General features: G+C 39.9%; 1 protein-coding gene across 1 annotated transcript in view; it reads right to left on the bottom strand.

Annotated features, from left to right (window-relative positions):
* Kcnmb4 (potassium channel subfamily M regulatory beta subunit 4) overlaps positions 1-21,478 on the bottom strand; it is a gene marked incomplete at its 5' end in the record, with an annotated part of 56,671 nt that overhangs the window by 18,464 nt on the left and 16,729 nt on the right. The window contains 1 exon segment of the mRNA XM_005374310.2: positions 9,791-9,918. Coding sequence (XP_005374367.1) covers positions 9,791-9,918 — 128 coding nt within the window.

Genomic DNA, 21,478 nt, shown 5'->3' with positions numbered 1-21,478 from the left:
GAATCTGGGGAAGATTCCAGATTTACTGTTTTGTTTTTCAAGACTGAGGATATGTCACTGAACTCCATGTCTAAAGAAAGAGTCAGTATGTTCCTTTTAAAGATAACTGTGGAGCCAGTCTCTTCTGCAATGACAAATGTTTTTCAGAGTAAATAGAAAACAAAATTAAGTAAGTTTTTACCAAATATAAAGTATCTTATTTAGTAATTCATTAAAAGGTCAACAAAGGCCAGGAATATAGCTCAGCGGCATAAGCGTCTGCCTGCCAAGTGCAAGGTCTTCAGTTTGATCCCCAGTACCAAAAAAAACCCAAAAACACAAACAAGCAAAAAAAAAAGGTCAACAAAATTTCCCTAAGCAATTTATTCAAAATTCAGGTCTTATCTTCAGATGTACATTATTTACTAAGATTTGTACCCTAAGAAGTCTACAAGTAAAGGTGAAGTTTTTTTCTTCAGTAGTTTGTCCTATAAAGAAAAACAAAAAATACCTTAGAAGCCAAGGGTACGATTACATTCAACATATAAATGCTTAAATGTGCTTTTAGAGCTTCGTCTGTTTTTACAGCTAATCTGTTCCTAGAATGCTGTTGTGCCTTAGATCGAAAATGTCCCCCCAAACTCTCATGTGTGTGGAAGGTGACTGGATCATGGGGTGCGATAGCTGACCTGCTGTTAGGAGGTGGGGCCTGGGTGGGGTGGGTCACTGGGGGCATGAGCTGGAAAGGGGTGTGCTTGGCCCTGGCTCCTCTTTTCTCTCTTCGCTTCTGACTGGCATGGGACGAGCAGCTGTCAGTGCCCAGGCCCTTCCACCATGCTCTTTCTGCCTTGGAGCCAGCCAACATGGACGGAAATTTTTAAAAAACTGTGAGTCAAAATAAACACTTCCTAGGGGCTGGGGATTTAGCTCAGTGGCACAGCGCCTGCCTGGCAAACGAGAGGTCGTGAGTTTGATTCCCGGTACCAGGGGAAAAAAAAAAAAACCAATAAATAAATAAATAAATAAATAAACAAACACATCCTCCTTTAAGTTGTGGGTATTGGGTATTTTGTTTCAGTGATAGGACAGTGATTAATAAAAATGCAAACAAAATAAACTACAATTCACCAATCATTTACTATAGTGGTTAAGATATATTCACATAAAAAAAAAAAAAAGATATATTCACGTGCATGTACTTGTAAGCATGTAATTGTCATCTCACATATGAAGTAATCCAGAGATAGGCAGGCCAGCTGCCTGAGATATTTTTAATCTTAATGCTCAGAGATGCTACTATTGTTCCTGAAATTCTTTTTTTTATTTTTTCCCCTGAAATTTCTTTTTTTAGCATTATCTAGAAGGTTCCTACTCATTCTTTAAAGTTCAACTCAAAAATTTCTTCTGTGAAGGTTTTCCTGTTTCCATACCCTATCTCCACCCAAGCAGATTCAAATACCTATATCTAACATGGAGGTACTTCTACCTGTGTTCCAATTACTTACATGCTTGTCTTCTGTTCTAGGGAGTGAACTCCCTGAGGGAACAGGCAGTCTTATTATTATCACTGGCCACTGAGGCCTGTATATGCACGTGGGTAATAAATGCTCGCTTAATAAAAGACAGTAAAATAACTGAAGCAATGGATGAATTTTTATGGATGAATTCTAGGAAACAGAAGAGAGTAACACTATGAAAGAAAATTAATAGTCTATTTTGTGGCAAGAAGGTCTTTGAACCTTCTCAAGTGATAATGCTTGTTTCACAGAAAGTAGAAACAAGAATTTTCAAAATAATTAAAGTTTCACTTTTTAAATTCAATACAAACTAAAAAAAATTTAAAATATTATTGGTAAAAAAAAAATACTTCTAAAAATGCAATACACATTTCCTTGCCTTTTAAGGAGAGTATACGGAACCAAATTTAACCTTTTTTGATGACTCATTGTCATCCTTATGAAACTCAATTACTGTTGAGGTAGGAGGACTGTCTGCTCCTCTATTAAATGGCTCCAGACTATTAACCATTTATTTCTTTACTAACTTGCACTCTCTTGCACCATTAGGATTTTATCTAGTATCTTAAATTGTAATTGTACAAGCCTTCAGAATGAGAGATCAAAAAAACCGTAGAATTTGAGGTAAAGGAATCTTAGAGCTCATGTAATCTATCAGTCTATCAAATTTTATATATAATAAACCCTAAGCAAGCAAGCAATCCTTTTCTAATTGATTGCTTTTAATTTTCTATTTTAATGGCTTTCATACTGTGTTAAAAGAAAATTGTATTCAACTTGAGCTCAGGTCATTATGTTCATGTTTCTTTAAAACACTACAGTAAGTTTGTTTTTAAAATGTATGCTAAGGGTAAACTCGATTTAGAAATATATACACAGGACAGACATAGTTTGAATGAATTTAAAAATTGAGATCTATCCATCCAGTATCATATGTACCATATATTTTTTTAATTAAAGCATATCTTTTTAGTTTCTTGGGTGTTCTATTGCTTTATTCATGAACACAATTCTAATTACTTATTCAATACTAAGCCTTCAATCAAACAATAACCAGGCTATTCACTGATTACCTGTTTCCTAGTTATTAGAAATTTATAAGGGAAGAAAAATACATACATTTACTAAGTACCCACTATTCTGCATGTGCAATACTTAATAAAACAAAAACAATACAAAAAACCCTTAAGATAGTCAATGTTAGCCTCATTTTATAGGTGAGGTAATCAAAATAGAGAAGTTGAGTGATTCACCCAAGTTGTCTAATTAGGGAGAGATAGAAGAGAAATGTAAGATGCCTGATGTCACATGACTGCTGCTCTTAAGCAGTTCACAATCTGTACGAGGAGAAAAGTATATACTCAACTAACTCTGTAGCAGTGTGATAAAAAGCAACCATGGTAATGTGGGCATACACAAGTAATTAAGTATACCTGCAAAAGTGAGAGAATACGAAAAAATATTCGAGGTGAATTTTAATAGTAGTAATAAAAACAACACTAGCCAACACTTTTATAGGAGTCACTGTGGGTTAGGTACAAGCCATCTCACTGATATCTTCACAATAACCTTTTCATGTTCCCTTCTGCAAAGAGAACTGAGGAACAGATAGGTTGGCTGGTTCTAGTGTCCACGTCAGTACCACAGTGCTAGGCTGACTTCTAAAGGTGAAGGTGTCCCCAGTGCAGGGAAGACAGACAAGAGCAAAAGCATCAAGGTGCATGGGAAACACAGTAACTGGAGGTGGTCAGAGCAGGCAGCAAAAAAATTAAACATTGCTACCATACTCTACCATCACTGGCTGCTCGTTGGCTACCATCATTGGCCACCATCATTGGCCACCATCATTGGCCACCATCATTGGCCGCCATCATTGGCCGCCATCATTGGCCGCCATCATTGGCCGCCATCATTGGCCACCATCATTGGCTATATTAAAGAGAAATGGAAACCCTGCTTACTTCTCTCTCCAGTATCAACCCCATACTCTCTTTCACTCCCAGCTCCTGCCATGGTGGCTTTTTGGGTCCTAAAATTCACCAAAAACTTTCCTGCCTCCGAACTTTGTACACCGAGATGCTTTATTCTGAGATACGCTTCCTCTCACTTTATATCTTAGCTAACTCTTGAACAAGTTAGGTCTCTGAATTTCCCCACCACATTATAGAGCTGTGCCCTCAGGTCTTCCTTCATAGCATCACTGTACTTTGTGATTATACTACCAATATCACTCCAGAATAAGTGCTCCAGGATGGCAGGGACCATGTCTGCTGTTTTGTTTGTTCATTTCTTTCTCCTACTGTTTTGTTTTTGTTTGCCCGTGACTGGCATATAACTCAATGGCAAAAGTTGAAGACTGAGTTGGAAGAGCTTGACTTTTTATCTTATGGACAATAAGAAGGCAAAAAAATTAATCAAGGATGATGAAAAAAAATCAAATAGAGGTTTAAATAGGTGAGACAAAACCTCATGTATTGTGGATGATCGGCAAGAGAAAAACCAAGTCTAAGACCACAGGGTCACTGCAACAATCTAAAAGCCTGAACTATGGCAGCGGAGCAGGGATGAATTCAAGAGACCACACGGATGGTGACCAGATTTGTTCATTTGATGAGCGGGCATGTGTATGTGTGTGTAAGCCTGCGTTGTGAGCTCTGTGAACTTTGTCCAGTCAGATTTATAAAACAAAGCATTAAAAAGCAAACTTGTAGAGAAAAGCACATGCTGTCCATAAAAGGAAAACTTCAAAAATAAGCCTGAGCATTTCTCTTTCTTAGATCCAATAAGGAACAAATAACTGTTGTCCAGCAAAAATTTCCTCTCTTTAAGGGACAGCTAGTTAAGGTACAGGTAAAAGAGAAGTATGTGAAAGATACTATCTGTACAGAGAAGGTTTTGGGAAATGGAATGCAGACGGCAAGCCATGCTTGTTAAGGGGTCAGAAAGTGGGTTTTGCCGAGAAGGGATAAGCCAGCGAAAGGCCGTGGGGAGACAAAAGCGCATAGGGGACTTCATTTGCATACATAAGTATAAAAAAGGAATCTACACATGGAAGGAGACTGTGAGGCTCAAGGCTAAGGAGGCAAAGAACCGAAAAGTAATGAAGACAATCCTCAGTGAACAGACGCAGCCCGTGGCATGAAGCTGCCGCAGATGACCACTCAGGGACCGGCCCAGTGCCAGGCATGGCTACCGTGGGTTCTGCTCCTGCACATGGTTTACCTCAGTAAGGTTTAAATGGTGAAAAACTAAGATTCCAATAATCTTCATCTTCAATTTTAAAAGTAACGTCCTTTTCTTGAAAATGGGAACTTTTTGGGAACTATTCTCCATGATTTCCTGCATTTGCGTGAAAGCTAAAGGTTACCTTAAATATAAAGTTCATCTTACCAGGAGCATCTGGAAGTCGAGACAGTCTCTTTCAATTTCATATTTAGCAGGAGTAAAAAGTGTAACACAGTCGACGGCACCAGGGAGCTGCCGTTGTCACACCTTCTCACAGCACTCTTGTTTCCTCTCACATATGTCGCGATCAAGGAGCCAAACTTGAAACTCCTGCTTCTCCACAGTCACTTAAAAATCCTGTCTCAAACACTCCCGGGCTGTGACAGACTCCCCATACTCCTACCTACACCCCTGTAGTTTAGGAGTGGGGCAGTGAAATGATAGATAATGAAAGTGTATTCTTTCTGATGAAACTATGAAAGGCTTAAATTTACTGTACTAAAATTGATATAAAATATATCCCACAATTTACTCAATCACACCTATGTCGTGGAACCTCCATAAAACCCTAGGCAACAGGGTTCACAGAGCTTCTGGGTACTGGTGAATACATCAAGGTGCTGGGAGGAGGGTGCAGTAGAGGGGATGTCTCACCCAGTGTGTGTCTTCTACCTGGCTGTCCCTGAGTTTCACCTTTTATAATTAAGCTGGCATAGTAAGTAAAGTGTTTCTTGAGTTCTGTGAGCCCCTCTAGCAAATCGCTAACCCAAGGAGGAGGACTGTGAAAACTCAAACCTTAGTATAGGATGGCCAAGAGCATAGGTGGAAACTTGGGACCTAAGGTTGGTGTCTGGATCGGGGACAGTCTTATGGGACTGAGACCTTTACCTTATGGGTTCTGATACTAACTCTGGGCAGTCAGATTCTGTCACTGAATCAAATCGAACTGAACTGCACTGAACTGAACTGAAAGCTGACTGAGAGCAGCTGGTGCCCAGAGTACACTGCAGAACTGCTGGAGTGGGAAACTCTGCTCATTTGGTGTCAGAAGTCTATGGTGAGAATACAAAAAAAGAATGTCCCCTTCAGCACATAATACAGGTTTACCTCTTTTTAGATAGTCCACGCTAACCTGGAGAAATAGCCTTTCTTAATTGCATACTGAATGTACACAGGATTCTAGCACTAATTAGAGGCAGCTTTCACAAAACCTGACACCAAAGGGGGAAGGAAAAAGTTTATTAAGATGATCACCAGCTGGTTAGGGCAGCAGGAGAGAGAATGCCCTGTTTGCTTCCAACTTCAAGCTCAGGCTCACCCATATTTCCACGCAGAAGCCAGTTCCTGGTGCAAGGCCGGAAGCGCCAGGAAGCCCCAATTCCACAGTGAGGGGCTCGGTACCAGGCTGTGCTGCCTGCTGGGCCTCTTCCCAGCTACTGTGCTGCCACCTTGCAGGAGAAACCTCCCTACTTCTTGATCTTTTTATTTCATCTTATCTCATTTTCTTCAAGTCATAATCCATTTTTATCTTGTTTATTATACACACGCAATTTTTCTTTCTTTCTGAGCAAGTTTAGCCTATAGCGGGTTCACTTCTCTGTATCCATTCCTGTTCTCCACTCAACTACCCACTTCCAAACTTCTTTTCCAGTAATGAAAACTTTTAATTTATTTGGGCTCAGTTTCATTTATGTGGTAAGAATGCTTTAACACGAGATCAATTGTCAGCGTGCAATACAATACTATTTGACTATGGCGCAATGCTGTGTGGCAGATGTCTAGGACTCACTCATCTTACCTGATGGACTTCACGCCTACTGGTCATAATTTCCATTTCCTCTTTACCCCAGCCACTACTGCCTTACCACTCTTTCAGTCTGTGAACCTGACTACTCCAGACACTTCACTAAGTGGAATCAGAGTCTCTGCCTTGCTATGGCTGACTCACTTTAATTAGCCTAGTATTTTCAAAGTTCATCCATGTCACAATTGTAGAATTTCCTTCTTTTAAAGGCTGAATAGTATTCCACTGTATGTACATACCATGTCCTCTCCTCCTCCTCCTTTCTTTCTCTTTCATCTGAAATGGTGTCTCACTGTGTTTGCGAGGTGGGTCTTGAATTCCTGGGCTAAAGTAATTCTCCTGCCTCAGCCTCAGGAGTATCTGGGAGTATGGGCAGACCAACATGCCCCACACATACGATATATATTTTTTTCTTTTTTGGGGGGGTTACTGGGAATTGAACTCAAGCCCTTGTGCTTGCGAGGCAGGCACTTGTGCCATTGAGCTATAGTCCCAGCCCCCTATATATTTTCTTTATCCATTCATTCATCCATGGACATTTAGACTGTTTCCATAACTTGGCTGTGAAATGTGAAATCATGGAAATGAGCACAGAAGTGATGATGTCTCTTCAAGATTCTAATTTCAAGTATTAATCTTGAAATCTGCATCAGAGGTGGGGTTGCTGAATCATGCAGTAGATCTCTCATATTTCTAAGGAAACTCCACAGTTCTCCGTATGGACCGCTCCGAGCTCTCACAGCGTGCACTGGACCCCACTTGTTTTGTGAGAACAGGAACCTTGACAGGTGTGAGGAGACATCAGCATCGCTCCAATTAGTGGTGCTGAGCAACGACTTACACACCTGTCAGCCCCTTCTCTATCTATTTTGGAGAAATGTCTGCTATGTCTTTTACCTATTTTTTAATCAGCTTGATAGCTTCTTTCACTATTCAGCTGCAGGAATTCCTTACATATTTTGGAGTTCAACCCCTTATCAGACTAGGGTGTGCAAATATTTTCTCCCATGCTATATGAGCTACCTCTTCGCTCTGCTTTGTAGTTTGACACGGTTCACAGAAAACTTGACCGAACGGTCTCACAGTGCTAATGCCCTCATGTTTTACTCATTCTAATAGGAAAATTGTTTTCCTAATGATCACGATGGCCTGATAATTGCCTAAAACAGTGACTTCTCAGCACCTTTCTCCCAGAAGTAGCCGCTTCCCAAGCCTGAATTCCATTTTGATACTGTAACAATGTGATTTCCATTTTGATTCTGTAGCAATGTGACTCTGGCTCTTGTTCCATTTCCTTCTGCCTACAACTTCAGGGCAGCTCTGTCCGCATTTCTCTGCTCACTCTGTGTGCTCCCGGTGCACCTGCTTTCCTTGCTTCAACCATAGCTTGTGTGCCAGGGATTCCCTGATCTGTGCAACACTGCTCCCGACCTCTTGCTTCTGAGCTCCATGTCTGTATTTCTAACTCTTTCGGGGGCCCCCTCCAGCTCTATTATCAGTCCTCTAAGTCAGCACACTCAGAGCTAGACTATCCTCTTCTCATAGCCAGTTAATTATGCCACCTTCTTTTCCTTATCTTACATTGTCCTTAAGTTCTATTCATTCTAACTCACAATGTCTTGTTTTGTGTAACAATGCCCACTTGCTACTCCACCTCAACTGCTCATTCAGCCCCTCATTTGGGGTTAACACGAGCTTTGGGAATCAGATCACTGGATTCCATTTTTTTTTTTTTTTTTTTTTTTTGGTTTTTTTTTTTTTTTTGGTTTTTTTGGTATTTCTCCGGTACCGGGAACCGAACTCACGGCCTTGCGCATGCCAGGCAAGTGCTTTTGCCGCTGAGCTAAATCCCCAGCCCCTGGATTCCATTTTTTAAGAAAATCTTAGCACAGCCGAGATGAATACACATTTCTCAGACAAGGAGATACAAATGGCAAATAAATATGTGAGAAAATGTTCAACATCATTAGTCATTAGAGAAATGCAAATTAAAACAACACTAAGATTCCACCTTACCCCAGTAAGAATGGCTAGCATTAAGAAATCAACCTATAACAAATGCTGGCGAGGCTGTGGAGAAATAGGAACCCTTCTCCACTGCTGGTGGGAATGCAGACTGGTGAAACCACTGTGGAAATCAGTTTGGAGATTCCTCCGAAAACTAGGTTTAGAGGTCCCATTCAACCCAGCTATCCCCCTGCTGGGTATTTTCCCAGAAGATCTAAAAACATCATATCACAGTGATATATGTGCACCTATGTTCATAGCAGCACAATTTGTAATTGCTAAAATGTGGAAGCAACCCAAATGTCCATCCACCGAGAATTGGATAAGAAAATTGTGGTACTTTTATATAATGGAATATTACTCAGCTATAAAGAAAGATAAACTCGAGGCCTTTATATTTAAATGGTCACAACTAGAGACCATACTCATAAGTGAAATAAATCAAACATACATGTGCAAGCACCGCATTGTTTCACTAGTGTAAAACTTGAAAGAGTTAATTTAAACTCGGAGGTATGATAGACACTGTGAAATGATAGGAAACCAATGAAGAGTAAAGGACTTCTGGGATGTGGGAAAAGAGAAGGGAAAGAAGGAGAAATTTTGTATGTATGTATATACAGAATAGTTAACATGGTTGTTCTTCTGTCTTCTATTTCTATGCTGAAAGAAACTGTCAATGAGTCTTTGGTTGACCAGTATTGCATGTTTATATCTGTTTTCACGAGAAGCCACTTTGAAGATATCAATATGTAATACAACCACCATTGTTAATTCCCTACCACTTTGTTTGTAACTCTGTGTTGTCTGTATTGTGCTTGTGATATGTTGTAAAATGTTGTATGTCTGTTAATGTTTCCCTCCTTTTATCTTTTAAAAAAAAAAAAAAAAGAAAATCTTAGCAGCTGTGTTCACTGGGCAAGTTATCTCACCTCTTAACCCCTACCTGCTGGCAAATCTGCTCACTGTTTAGCTTACACACATACTATTAGTACACAGTGCTCCACACAAAGGCACCGCCATTTTTAGTACACATAGAGAGCAAGTTCTATGACACAAGTTCTCTTTGGTTGTTCTCCAGAGTCTTTATATGTTACCCATCCCACAGAGCAAGAAGGACTTTTTCTACATTACTGAAAGAGTTGAAACTATCTTCAAGACGTACTTTTTACTAAGTGAACACAAACCTAGGAATTGCCAGGGCAAGAGATTTCACAGGATACAAATAATATTAACATGCACATAGACATCGACCTACCTTTGATACTGATTGAAATAGCAAGTAAATGGCTGGGAGCCAATCTCATCTTTCCAGTACTGTTGCCAATTCATGACGTTTTCCAAGTTCTTCTGATTTTCTCTCTTGCAGGGAGGAATATAGGAACACTACCAAAATAAAACACAGAAAGTCAACATTATTCCACGGAATGTTAAAAGATAGTCCTTTTAGTCTCAAAACTTCTGTTTTATCACAGAATACTGGTGGGGATTGATGGGAAGGTATAGATATAATGGGCAATCAGTGCTCTAGTTAGAATTACAGCACCATCTTGATGGCTATGAATATGCCAAAGGTGTCACCACTATGCACCCTGGTTTGCCCAGGGCTGCTCATCAGCTCCTGACCCAGTATTACGATTCTGCAACAGAGAAAAGTTCCAAGGAGCCATCATGCTCATGGGGCAACCTGTCAAAAAACCATCTTAATGTGGTTGAAACAGCTTGGCTGGGGCTGTGTATGGCAATCCAGACCCACGAGCATCTTGCTTTTTGCCTCAATGACTCAGCTCCTAGTCCCCCTGCCCTTTTAATAGAGAGATGGTGTTACCTACTTTAGCAAATCTAATTTTTAAGTAAAACCAAACTGAAATCACTAACTTATATTTTAAATTTCTAATTTGGCACAATGAAAAAAAAAATCCCAAAGATAAAAATACTTTGTCATTAGGCTAATATGGACATTTTATAAACAATGAGTTACACTCTAGCAGTAAGTGAAAAGCATAACACGCTCTCCCTCTTTGGCGGCATTCCAGACAACAGAAGGATGCAAAAGAAGTGTTGACTTTATCCCTAATTCCTCTCTGTGGATCTTGATATTTTCCTCCGTTACTTTTTACAAATCAGGCACATGGCTTTTCTCTGGACATTGCTCTTAACTACTGAAACTTAAACTTTCTTTTCTTTCGTTTGCTTGGACAAGAGAATCTGAAAAAAAAAAAAAAATTCTTCTCAAATACACAATTGATGTATTTTGCTAACGGATGGCTTTTCCTAGCCATGCCGCTGACAAAGTAGTTCTCTTAAAGGGACTCAATTACTCTAAGCAGTGTAGACTCAGCAATGCTGGAAAACTGCTTCTAACTCCAGATGTTAAAATGAACCCTTAGCAGCTATTCTCTCCCAATTTAGTCTCCTACGATGAAGATGATCTCAGCTTGTATTTTTTGTTTACAACATGCTACACACTTTCGCGCCGAAGTGACTGAGCTTGTGCACTTCTTGCAAGAGCCTTCTAGTGAGCTCCATGTTACAGACGAGGAAATTTAGATTACTGTTACCTCTGTGACTAAACTGCATTCTGGCAATTATCACGCTCTACTCTCACATGCATTATCAGGATGTCTGATATCAAGGAGCAGGAAAAAAAATCCCAATACACTAGTTTTAAACTGTAATTTGAGCCACATTGTTTTATTAAGATGTGTAATTCTGTTACACCTTGCTTTTATTTCCTGGTAAAATTCGAACTTTTCAGCATGATGTACATAGTTCTTTCTGGTATGATCCCTGTAGGCCTGCATCCTCATGTAATTCTGGGATACAGCTAAACAGAAGCACTTCCCAGATCTGCCCTGCGCCATCTCATATCCCCGTGGAGAACAGGCTTTTTATCTGCTTTTTCCTTCTTTCGAGAGCCAGGTCTGGCGTTACCTGTTCCATTATCACATGCCTCTCCCTTATGCCGCCACAGGAACCCTAACCCCACGGTATCACAGCCAGACTCACAGAGCATTCACACACAGGCGTTTTATGGCGGCCTCCCCAGTCGGCTGCCAAGTTAGAACAAGCACTGTTATTTTTTTTGTTTCTGCAGCTTCACATTAAGAACTATGTCTGGTAATGGCGAAGTTTCAGAAATGTTGGTCCAATGAGTTAACACTTTTAGATACATTTTTATTCCTAGTGATGAAGCTGTTTTCAGTAGTTCAACCTTTTAAAAATGCATCAACAATATAAATGAATTTAAACTTTCAGCAACCTTTGTTATTTCTACTATACAAAACATATGTACATATTTATTATATTCGCAGTGTTAATATTGTTTTACTAACTGAATCACTGAAAACTTAGCTTGTGTATGTATTGCTTTACTTCTCCTACTAACAGTAATGTAAAGCTGAAGTTTTCCATGAAATTAAGGATTCTGAGTTCCTCCTCAGCTGCAGTTAGACTCCGAAGCAAGAAAGACCATCTGATGGGGCTCCGGTCTGGATTTGTAAGGTGTCTACCTAACTGCCCTTTTCTGGATTTTGTTTTTGTAATCTGTAAAATCTCAATTTCTAGCTCTGCATTTCTGTAATTCTGTTCTTGGTGGCATACCAAGGAGGAATCCAGCATAAGGCAGAACTACAAACCGTGGTGAGATATTTTTCCCAGAAGAGATCCTAACCCACTAGGGAGCAGGCTAAGGAGCCTAACCCATCATTCCAGCTAGCACAGAGGGTCAAGGCGGCAATCTTGATTGAGTTAATGTCTTTAAGTTTTCTACGAGGCCTATCTGAGATCCTCCCTAGACCTTTCTCAGTTGTTATCAAGACTGTTAGAATTTAACAATACATTGGAAAAGAAAATTTAAAGAAGCATTCTTAGAAAAAGAATTAGTAAATTCAGTCATACAAACTCCTTTTTCTTCTAGGTACTCACGCCTGATGGCTTTCCTGGCTCTGTAAGAGGCTTCCTACAGAACTCTTTCCTCTGGGGGGCCAGAAAGAATAATCTACACTGTATCACTATCACCACCATGGCTAGCTAACATTTTTGTCTATAGGTCAAGCATCTCATCGGTCCATATAAATATTATAATCATTCTCACTGCATAAATGAGGAAACAGAGGGACAGAGAGGTTTAAGGAACCTTCCTCAGATCACAACGGCTAGACTGCAGAAAGTTCTCAGCACTGCTCCAGACAGTCTTCCGCATGTCCGAGTGGTAGGGCTTCTTGGTGTTGTCCTCAGAGCTCTCCGATGTGAGGTGAAGGGGGTGCGCTGCCCTCGGTAACCCCCTCTCGGAGAGCCACTACAGTGGTTCCACTGGGATGGAACTGGTGCAATTCAGATGACTGATGAGCTGAAGCAGTCCAGTGCAGCCTTCTGCATTCCCGGTATGTCCTCAGAAAATGAACTGTAAGTTTTTATTTGTGCATTCCTGTCTCGATTTGGCTTCAGGATTGATTTCTGGAGCCATGGATGAAATTTCACTTAGGTGAATTTATGGACAGAATACCTTTGATCAGGGAGCACAAGAAGCACTTCCCTGCAGAAGCATCTTCATACAGTTCTGACCTATTTTGTTTTTCACTTGCAAAGGCAACACTGCCTGCACTTCTAGTATCATCACCACCAAATACCTCCGCTAGAATCTGTGTTGTTTGCTTCCTGAACTTATATGACATCATTTTCTTTAAAAAGTTAGGAGAAAAACAGCAAAAGATAAAATACATTTTTAATGTCTCTCTTAGAAAAAGTTTTTAAAACAATTTTATATTCATGAACAAAGCTGATGAAATTGAGTGAGCTATTCTGAGTATAACATCATAATGGCCTCCAGTGAGTTTATTAAGACAAGACGCTATCATCACTCAACATGAAATGTTTGATTACATACTATTACTTATTTTTCCATTATCTTTATGTTAGGGTTTACCAAGATTTATAATAGCATTCTTTTTCAGCCTACCACATGGATTTATATTTAAGTAGAAGCTTTCTTGAGTAGGTCTTTTGTCATAAATGTCTTGAGGATTACATTTCAATCATGTGGGCAGAGTAGGCAGAATTCACTTTCTTCTTTTACTGAGTCGTTTTAAAAAATATTGAATGAACACGTGGTCTGTTTAATTAAGTATTATTCTGTGAGGCATTATCTAAGAAACAGAAATACAGAAACTTTTTTTCTCTTGTTTCTTTTTTGACTTCATTGGTTTGGAAGGGTATTATTCAAGGACTTAATACTAGAATGGGTTTTGCTGATTAAATGTGTTCTAAATGAATTTGGTTAGAGAATAAATTAACACATTACCTACTAAAATACAGATTGAGTTACACCTTTTATATAATAGTCTCTTATTTTTTGTAATCCTGTGAGAAATCTGTATCAGTTGTGATTTGTAACGTAAATGATATCTTTATAATATAAACATATAATCAGAAAAGCTCTGTAGAACAAAAATTACCACTGAGCCATTAATAAATTCCACAATATTTCAAATGCTGACATACACACACACAGTCTGTATGAATGTAGGTTAACTGGAAAAACATACACAAAATTATACGTCAGCTAAAAAATAAATTCTAGGGCAAGGGGCTCCAGAATGTAGATTTAGATCTGAATGTTAAATGAAAGTAATCTTATAGAAGAATCTGAAGGTGAGATAAATGGCGTAGAAAATGTGGAAAGCAAGGCTGGCTATGAACAGAAACTAAAATGAGCTCTCAGGTGATAGGAGGCTGTGCAGATACAAAATGGCCAGTGTGCTACACCGTTTATTAAAGTATGTTCCACAGAGACCTGTCAAAAACATCTACCCTCCTGAAATTCTGATTCATTAAGATGAGGAATTTGCATTTTAACAGTTATCCCTCTGCCTTGAAGTGACAGGTTTTTAGAATTGATAATTTATGCAACAAATCCTTCTTGACTACTGAGTGCTGGGTAGGGAGTTATTACTCACTCCTCTCTCTCTACTTTCCCAGAAGCAAGCATTATAGTAACTGAGACATGTTCACAAAGTGCTCTGTGACCGCAAAAAGAGGATGGGAATATTTTGGCCACGGGGACGGGAGAGGTGGCGTCACAGAAGAGATGACTTTTGATTTGTCTTATTAAGGTTGAACGGGAATTTGCTTGTGAGGGAACAGGTTGGGAAGGTGACATTCCACGATGGAATGGAACGGGAAAAGATTGTGTACCGATGTTCCAGAGACACTGAGTCATCTAATACGCTGGATGGACAAGGGGCATGGGTGATGGCACTGGAAAACGCCCAGATGAGCTGACCTATTACTCACCAAGGAACTACTTTCTCCTTCCATCAGTGCTTCTGGGAAAAGTTGCTCCCTCCCTCCCAGACAGCACTCCCACTTACCCACCAAGCCTATTGACACTTCTGCTGTTTTTTTGTAACTTAATAATATTCATTTAATTTTTGGAGTCAGGCGGATACTATTAAAATTGAGAAAAGTTCAGAACATTCCACCTTCAAAAGAAAATAGTTCATTTAGCTTCAGAGTCAGTAAGAAAATAAAAATACATTGTGTTTGCCAAAAATAGAGGCTGAATCTAAATAGAAGTAGTCAAACAAAAACAAGAAATTTAAATCTGACTGAAGTTCAACACATTACTTGTAACAACCACGACAGGGGATGGAAAAATGTCTGGTGGCTTATAATCACAATTTTAAATCCCTGAGGGTACAATTCGGGGTATAGTGTCGGCTTAGCATGTGTGAGATCCTGGGTATGATCCCCAGCATGAAAATAAAATTTAAAAAAATCCTTATGGACAATACTCTGGCAATATAAAACACTGAGATGAAATTTCTTAAATTCTTAAACATATTCAAATTCATTAACAGTATTGTGTTATACTATGCACTTGATATAAGGTACACAAATTCAACATATATATGTATGTATATGTAACAGTCCAGGAAAAATTACAACCATTATTTGTGCACAAAGGGACCTGACAAACCCTTTCAATGCTAAGTTCCCTAAGTTATGATAAGTTACTGGGATGGGTAAATGGCAGGGGTGAAAAATTGGTACTCTGTTATTGTTGATACACTGTGCCAACTTGGGGAGTCTAGAGGTTTGGCTAAGTGACTCAGCAGTTCTGCATTTTGGGGTGAAAAGGACCTGCATTTACCCTTCTGGGATGTTGTTTATTGCATTAATTTGAGAAGTTTAGAAGGTTAACTATGTAACTCAGAAGGGGTCCAGGGTGCATACTTTGTATTCATCCTGAGCCTGTGCAAGAGGCAGGCATGCAGAGGGTGTGGGTGTGGAGGACCACCCCCACCTCCCCAGAGCAGGTAGACTGCATAAAAAGAAGGAATTGAGGAAGGTCTGGCTGCTGGTTTTTCGGAGGAGCTCCGGTCTTCGCCTTCAGCTTTGTCGTCTCCTGGCTTCTGGTGCAGACTGTCGGGCTTCCGTCTGGACTCTTCAGCCTTCTGGTGTTGGCTCTCCGGCCTTCATCATAGATTCTTCAGCATTCCCTCGCAGACCCATCAGCCTTTTGATACGGACTTGCACGGACACTGCAGCGAGCTCCAGGCCCGTGGCTGGGCTCTTCAATCTCCAGCGTGCAGACACCCTCTGCACGTTTCCTCATCCAACTCTGTAGCTGACCATTGTAAGCCAAACTTGTAATTTCTTGTACATTTGTTTATCTTGTATTATATCTGTTCCTCTAGTAAACCCTGACTGATACATACTCCTATTTGTGGCAGAACATATTTTTTAAAGATGGTGACACTAATATATATTCCATCTCACATACTCTTATAATGTGAGGTTGACCCTTCTTTACTGAGAGGTGAAGTATCTATCTTTCCCTTCCCTAGAACATTAAGAGCCTGCAATTACAGCGGAAATGGTGCAGTGTGACTTCTAAGGCCAAAGAGGAAGAGGTAATAAAGCTTCTGCTACATCTCTGTCTTGGGAATGCTTATCCTTTGAACACTGTTCTGTGAGGAAGCTCAAATTAGCCAGTGCACAAAGACCACATAAAGAGGTTTACAGGGAAAGGAAGTGAAGCCCCGAGCTAACATCCACTGTCAACTGGCTGACAGGTGAGTAAACGATGGTTCCAGTGTCCAAGTGTTCCAACTGGGACCTCAGGTATCAAGGACTAGGATAAATCATCTTCCTGTGCTCTGCCTGAATTTCTGACCACAGAGAATTTGTTGACATAATAAAAACAATATGATCCCAGTAGAACTTTAACAGTGGCTAATGGATTGTAAGAGTCCTAGGCCAAAAATAGGTGGACAATTTTTTAAGGTTCTCTTTGAGCTGCACACCAGAGTGAGTCTTGGTGAAATGAAGGCTTATGAGTCAAGGTGTATACTGCAGGGTTCCTCATCCGAGGCCTGAAGTTACCATACTGAAGGGGAATTGTTTATCCTTGAGGACCCTGTAGTAGAACCTAGAGTGGGGCCTAAAGAACCTCTTCAAGCTGGGCGTGGTGGCACACGCCTGTAATCCCAGCACTCGGGAGGCTGAGGCAGGAGGATCGTTGTGAGTTCGAGACCAGGCTGAACTGCATAGCGAGACCCTGTCTCAAAAAGACCAAAAAAAAAAAAAAACCTCTTTGAACTTTTTCCAGTGGAAATGTAGGTATTTATCACAGTAACTATGCAGTAGGGAAAAGCCAGACATTTACAGTATCTTTGGACACTGGACCTGTGCTAAGGGAAATGGCGTTTGAACCCAAGCTCCTGCCACGATAGGCCTAGAGAGTCCATGAACTTGCCTATGATCCTACAGATCTCAAAAGGATAGATGCTATACATAGACAGATGTACAGAAAGAATAGTCAGGCCCAACAACTAGCCTAATTCACCCTGTAACTTTCTAACCCATGGTAAAAAAGGTATCACAGTGGATGACTCTGCAAGTAACCACTCCTTCCCAAAATTAAATAAAACCAAACAAAATTAGAAGTCAAAGAATAACAAATGCTGGTGTGACTGTGGTGAAAAAGGAACCGCTCTGCATTGTTGGTGGGAATGCAAACTGTGGAGGGACTGGCCAGAGGTAGTATATGTGAGATGGATAAGCAGAGATAAGGGACCTTTGCAGCCATAGCCTAGACCTCTGGGAATGCACGGTTAGGATTGAAGGGTAGCCTACAAGGTAACAGTCACAGGATCAAAACATACTGCCTTAAGAAATGTGTGCTCTGGCTCTTGTCCTCCCTATTCAGTCACTTATGTAGACCACTTGGTCCTTTCCCTGTTGTCTACATCAATTCCTGAAGAGATACCCTTCTTTTGTCCTTTTTGCTTCATAATTCTGTCAGTAAAAAGTCACAGAAGCTTCACATTGGGGCTGTTTTTTCCCTGAGACTCTCATGCTCAGGGGTCATAGTCAAAAAGCAGTCCCTCTGGGCTCTTAGAGATAAAACTGGACAGGGGCTCCGAGAAAACTCTCATCCCTTGCACCACCACAGTCCAGTACAATGAGAGTAAACCAGTACTATCACTGTGGAAATGAGGATGACATTTTCCAAAGAACTAAAGTTAGAAATTCGGTATGAACCAGTTATTCCCCTTCTAGGTAACTTCCCAAAAAACCACACCAATATTACAGCAGCTCAATTCATCACAGCCTGTAGGTGATCAACAGATGAACAGATAAAGAAAATGTGGTATCTCTACATAATGAAATACTACTCTGCTATAAAGAAGTGTAAATCTGAGCCACTGGTAGGAAAATTAATGCACCTGGGGAATACAATGTTAAGCGAAATAAATCAGACACAGAAGCTTAAATGGCACCTCTCATTTGAGCAAGGCAAAGTACAAACAAAAAGCAAAGTAAAGGATGGATAGAAGGATGCAAGGGAATAGATCTTTTGCAAATGGGAAGGGGTCCAGGAGACTGAGGGCAAGGGGAGGAAAAGAGGGTAAGGAGAAGAAAGAAGAATGAGGATATGCCACGTACCGGCACCAAATACATGTCACAGACATAAGCTAAGAATAATAATAACAAGAATGAAAATAGGCAAAGGGGATTGCAGACAGAGAGAGTGATGAGCTAAGTGGGTAGGGGAAGAGAATTTTAAAAAGCAACAAGCTGTGTTACGTGTAGTACCCACTCCACAAGATGGAATGTAAATGTCACGTACTACAAACATGGACAGTACTAGTAAGATAAAATTTAAAATGAAAAAGAAATGAATATACCAATTCTGCACTTCTGGAGCCATCAGAGAGCTTACAGGAATGGGTATCCCCGTATCACGCCTGTTAAATGTGCTTATTTGCCCTTGAAGGCACACAAATCTTGGAGAATAACTATTGCTTAATGAGACAGTCTCTACTGGAGCAAATAAACTTGTGTCTGAAACTATTCTATGCTACTGATCTGGCAAACACTATTTCTCTCTATCTCTGTGGCCTGGAGGCAAAAAAGGTAGTCTGCTTCTACCCAGCAGAGATGGTGTGAACTTTGCTTCATAGAAGTGAACAGTACTTTTACATTGTTAAAATAAGTTATGCACTCAATATTAACTTGGCCAAAAACTATGGCAGAATCGTAATTAAAGAATTATGAGAGGAAAAGTGGGTTGGAATGTGACGGTACGAGAATGCAAAATCTACCAGTCATGATGGCACACGCCTATAATCCCACCACTCAAGAGGCTGAGGCAGGAAGATTACTGTGAGTTTGAGGCCAGCCTGGATTATACAGTGAGTTCAAGGCCAGCCTGAGCTACATAGCAAGACTTCCTAAGGGAAAAAAAAAAAAAAAAAAAAAAGAAAAACCCTTACATTCTCGCATAGGCAGTATCAATAGTATTATAATGTAACAGTCAGGGAACCTAATGTTTGGAAACATTAGGGGGAAACAAAATAGAAAAAAAGTTTTGTCTGTGGAAGGGTGGCCAAGAGGTGCTTGCTCCAAAAAAGACACAGTACTGCTTGATTTTTTAAACTCTGTTCATTTAACAATAGCAAATACTCATCAAAAACTTACTGTTTGAAGTACTGCTCTAGATGCTTTCCACATGTTAATCCTCTTAGCCCAAGAACTTGGGCATTATTATAATCCTCATATTACAGATGCGATAACTAAGTCACAGAGCAGTATGGTAATATCTGAAGTCACACAGCTATTTCAATTACAAATTAATAGAAGAAAGCCCAACAGATATACACCATAAAAACACAAACAATAGGGAGGATTATAAAAGGAAATGATCCCCCTCTCTGATTTTCATCCTCAGACGCTGAGTTCAGCAGTCACTTGTGGTTCTTCCCAACAGATTCTAGACGGTATTTTAATAGGAACGTGAGCACACTCCTTTGTGTCTTGCTCTTTGTTCTTTTATCTGTTAATATCTCTTGCTGATCTTGTATCTGTACCGAAGATATTTTTTCATTAGCTTTTTCATTCCCCTGATAGTTGTTCCACAATTAATTGATTACTCCTCTAATGAGAAATGTTAAATCTGCTATCCAGTCTTTTGCAATTACAAATACAAGAGCAGTAAGCTTTCTCTCACAAGCATCTGCACACACCTGTGAGAACAGGAAGAGAATGTATGCATTCAAAAATCACAATTACATGACCCAAAGACTGTTTTTGCTGTCCTCCTACCGGAGGTTTAAGAGAACACCTTTCTCTATCTCCTTAAAATAGCCAGTTACAATTACACTTTCTAATAGTTGAACATGGGATTCTTATTTTCATTTACACTTTAAACCTGGGTTTCTTTCTGTGAGCTGACCATCCGTGACCTCTTCCACCTTGGGAATTTTCTCACCGATGCTTAAGGGTCTACTATACAGCAGTAGCAGTCACAATCTTTGTGACAAAACACCAGTTTCCTTCCTTAATTTGTCTGTCTTGATCCAATGTCTGGTATGTTTGCTGAATTTCGTACATAACGATATGTAATTTTTATGAAATAAATATGTGACAATTAGCAGAATTAGACCCATTTCAGTGACAGATCCATTATCTATAGGTACACTGTAGTCCTTAAACCAAGAACATCACTATGACATCACCCCAAACGTAAGCATGAGATGCATGACTTTAGAAAAAAAATTTCAAATATATAAATATGCAAAAATTAAATTTAAACCTCTGGTACCAAGGGAGGGAGGATAGAAGAAATAAAGACAGATAGCAAGGAGACAAAGAAAACCATAATTTTTTTTTGGTGGGGGTTCTTTTTGAGACAGGGTCTCGCTATGCAGTTCAGGCTGGCCTTGAGCTCACTTTGTGGCCCAGGTTGGTCTCAAACTCCCAAGGATCCTCCTGCCTCAGCCTCCTGAGTGCTGGGATTACAGGCATGCACCACCACACCCAGTGAAAAATCATAATTTTTAGAACCTGTGTTTTGAAGAAAATCTGCAGCTTCAGGACACAAAAGTTACTCAGGCCTTTTTTTTCTTCCTTCTAGGATACTCACTCCAAACAAACACACAATAAAAACCTCTTAAAGACAAAGTAAGTCTGTAAATCAATTTCTGGGCCCAAGGTTCTTTCCTTTTAAACTGTTTTTACTTCATTCAGGATGTTAAGTAAATATTCTTAAGAAAAACTATCTGATAATTGTTATCTGTGTATATTATCATACGTTTTTGTTTCAATAGAATTATAGCTATAAAAGGAATTTGGAAGTTTTTCTTAGTTCTGTATTCTCTGGTACAGTTTAAAGTAGAATTGGGGCTGGGGACATAGCTCAGTGGCACAGTGCCTGCCTGGTAAGCACAAGGTCCTGAGTTCAATTCCTGGTACCAAAAAAACAAAAAGGCAGAATTAAAGTTACTTGTTTTCATGATTACAGTTCTGGAAAGATTCATAGTTATAGTTGATAACTATTTCCTCGATGATAAGCAGTTCACGTTTTAGAAATCTCTATTATAATAGCTGGGCATGGTGGCGCATGCCTGTAATCCCAGCATCAGGAGGCTGAGGCAGG

The sequence above is a fragment of the Chinchilla lanigera genome, unplaced genomic scaffold (assembly GCF_000276665.1).
Source record: "Chinchilla lanigera isolate Chin_1 unplaced genomic scaffold, ChiLan1.0 scaffold00004, whole genome shotgun sequence".
Lineage (NCBI taxonomy): Eukaryota > Metazoa > Chordata > Mammalia > Rodentia > Chinchillidae > Chinchilla > Chinchilla lanigera.
The sequence above is the reverse complement of the archived record's forward strand: the minus strand, read 5'-3'. Positions and strand labels throughout refer to the sequence as shown.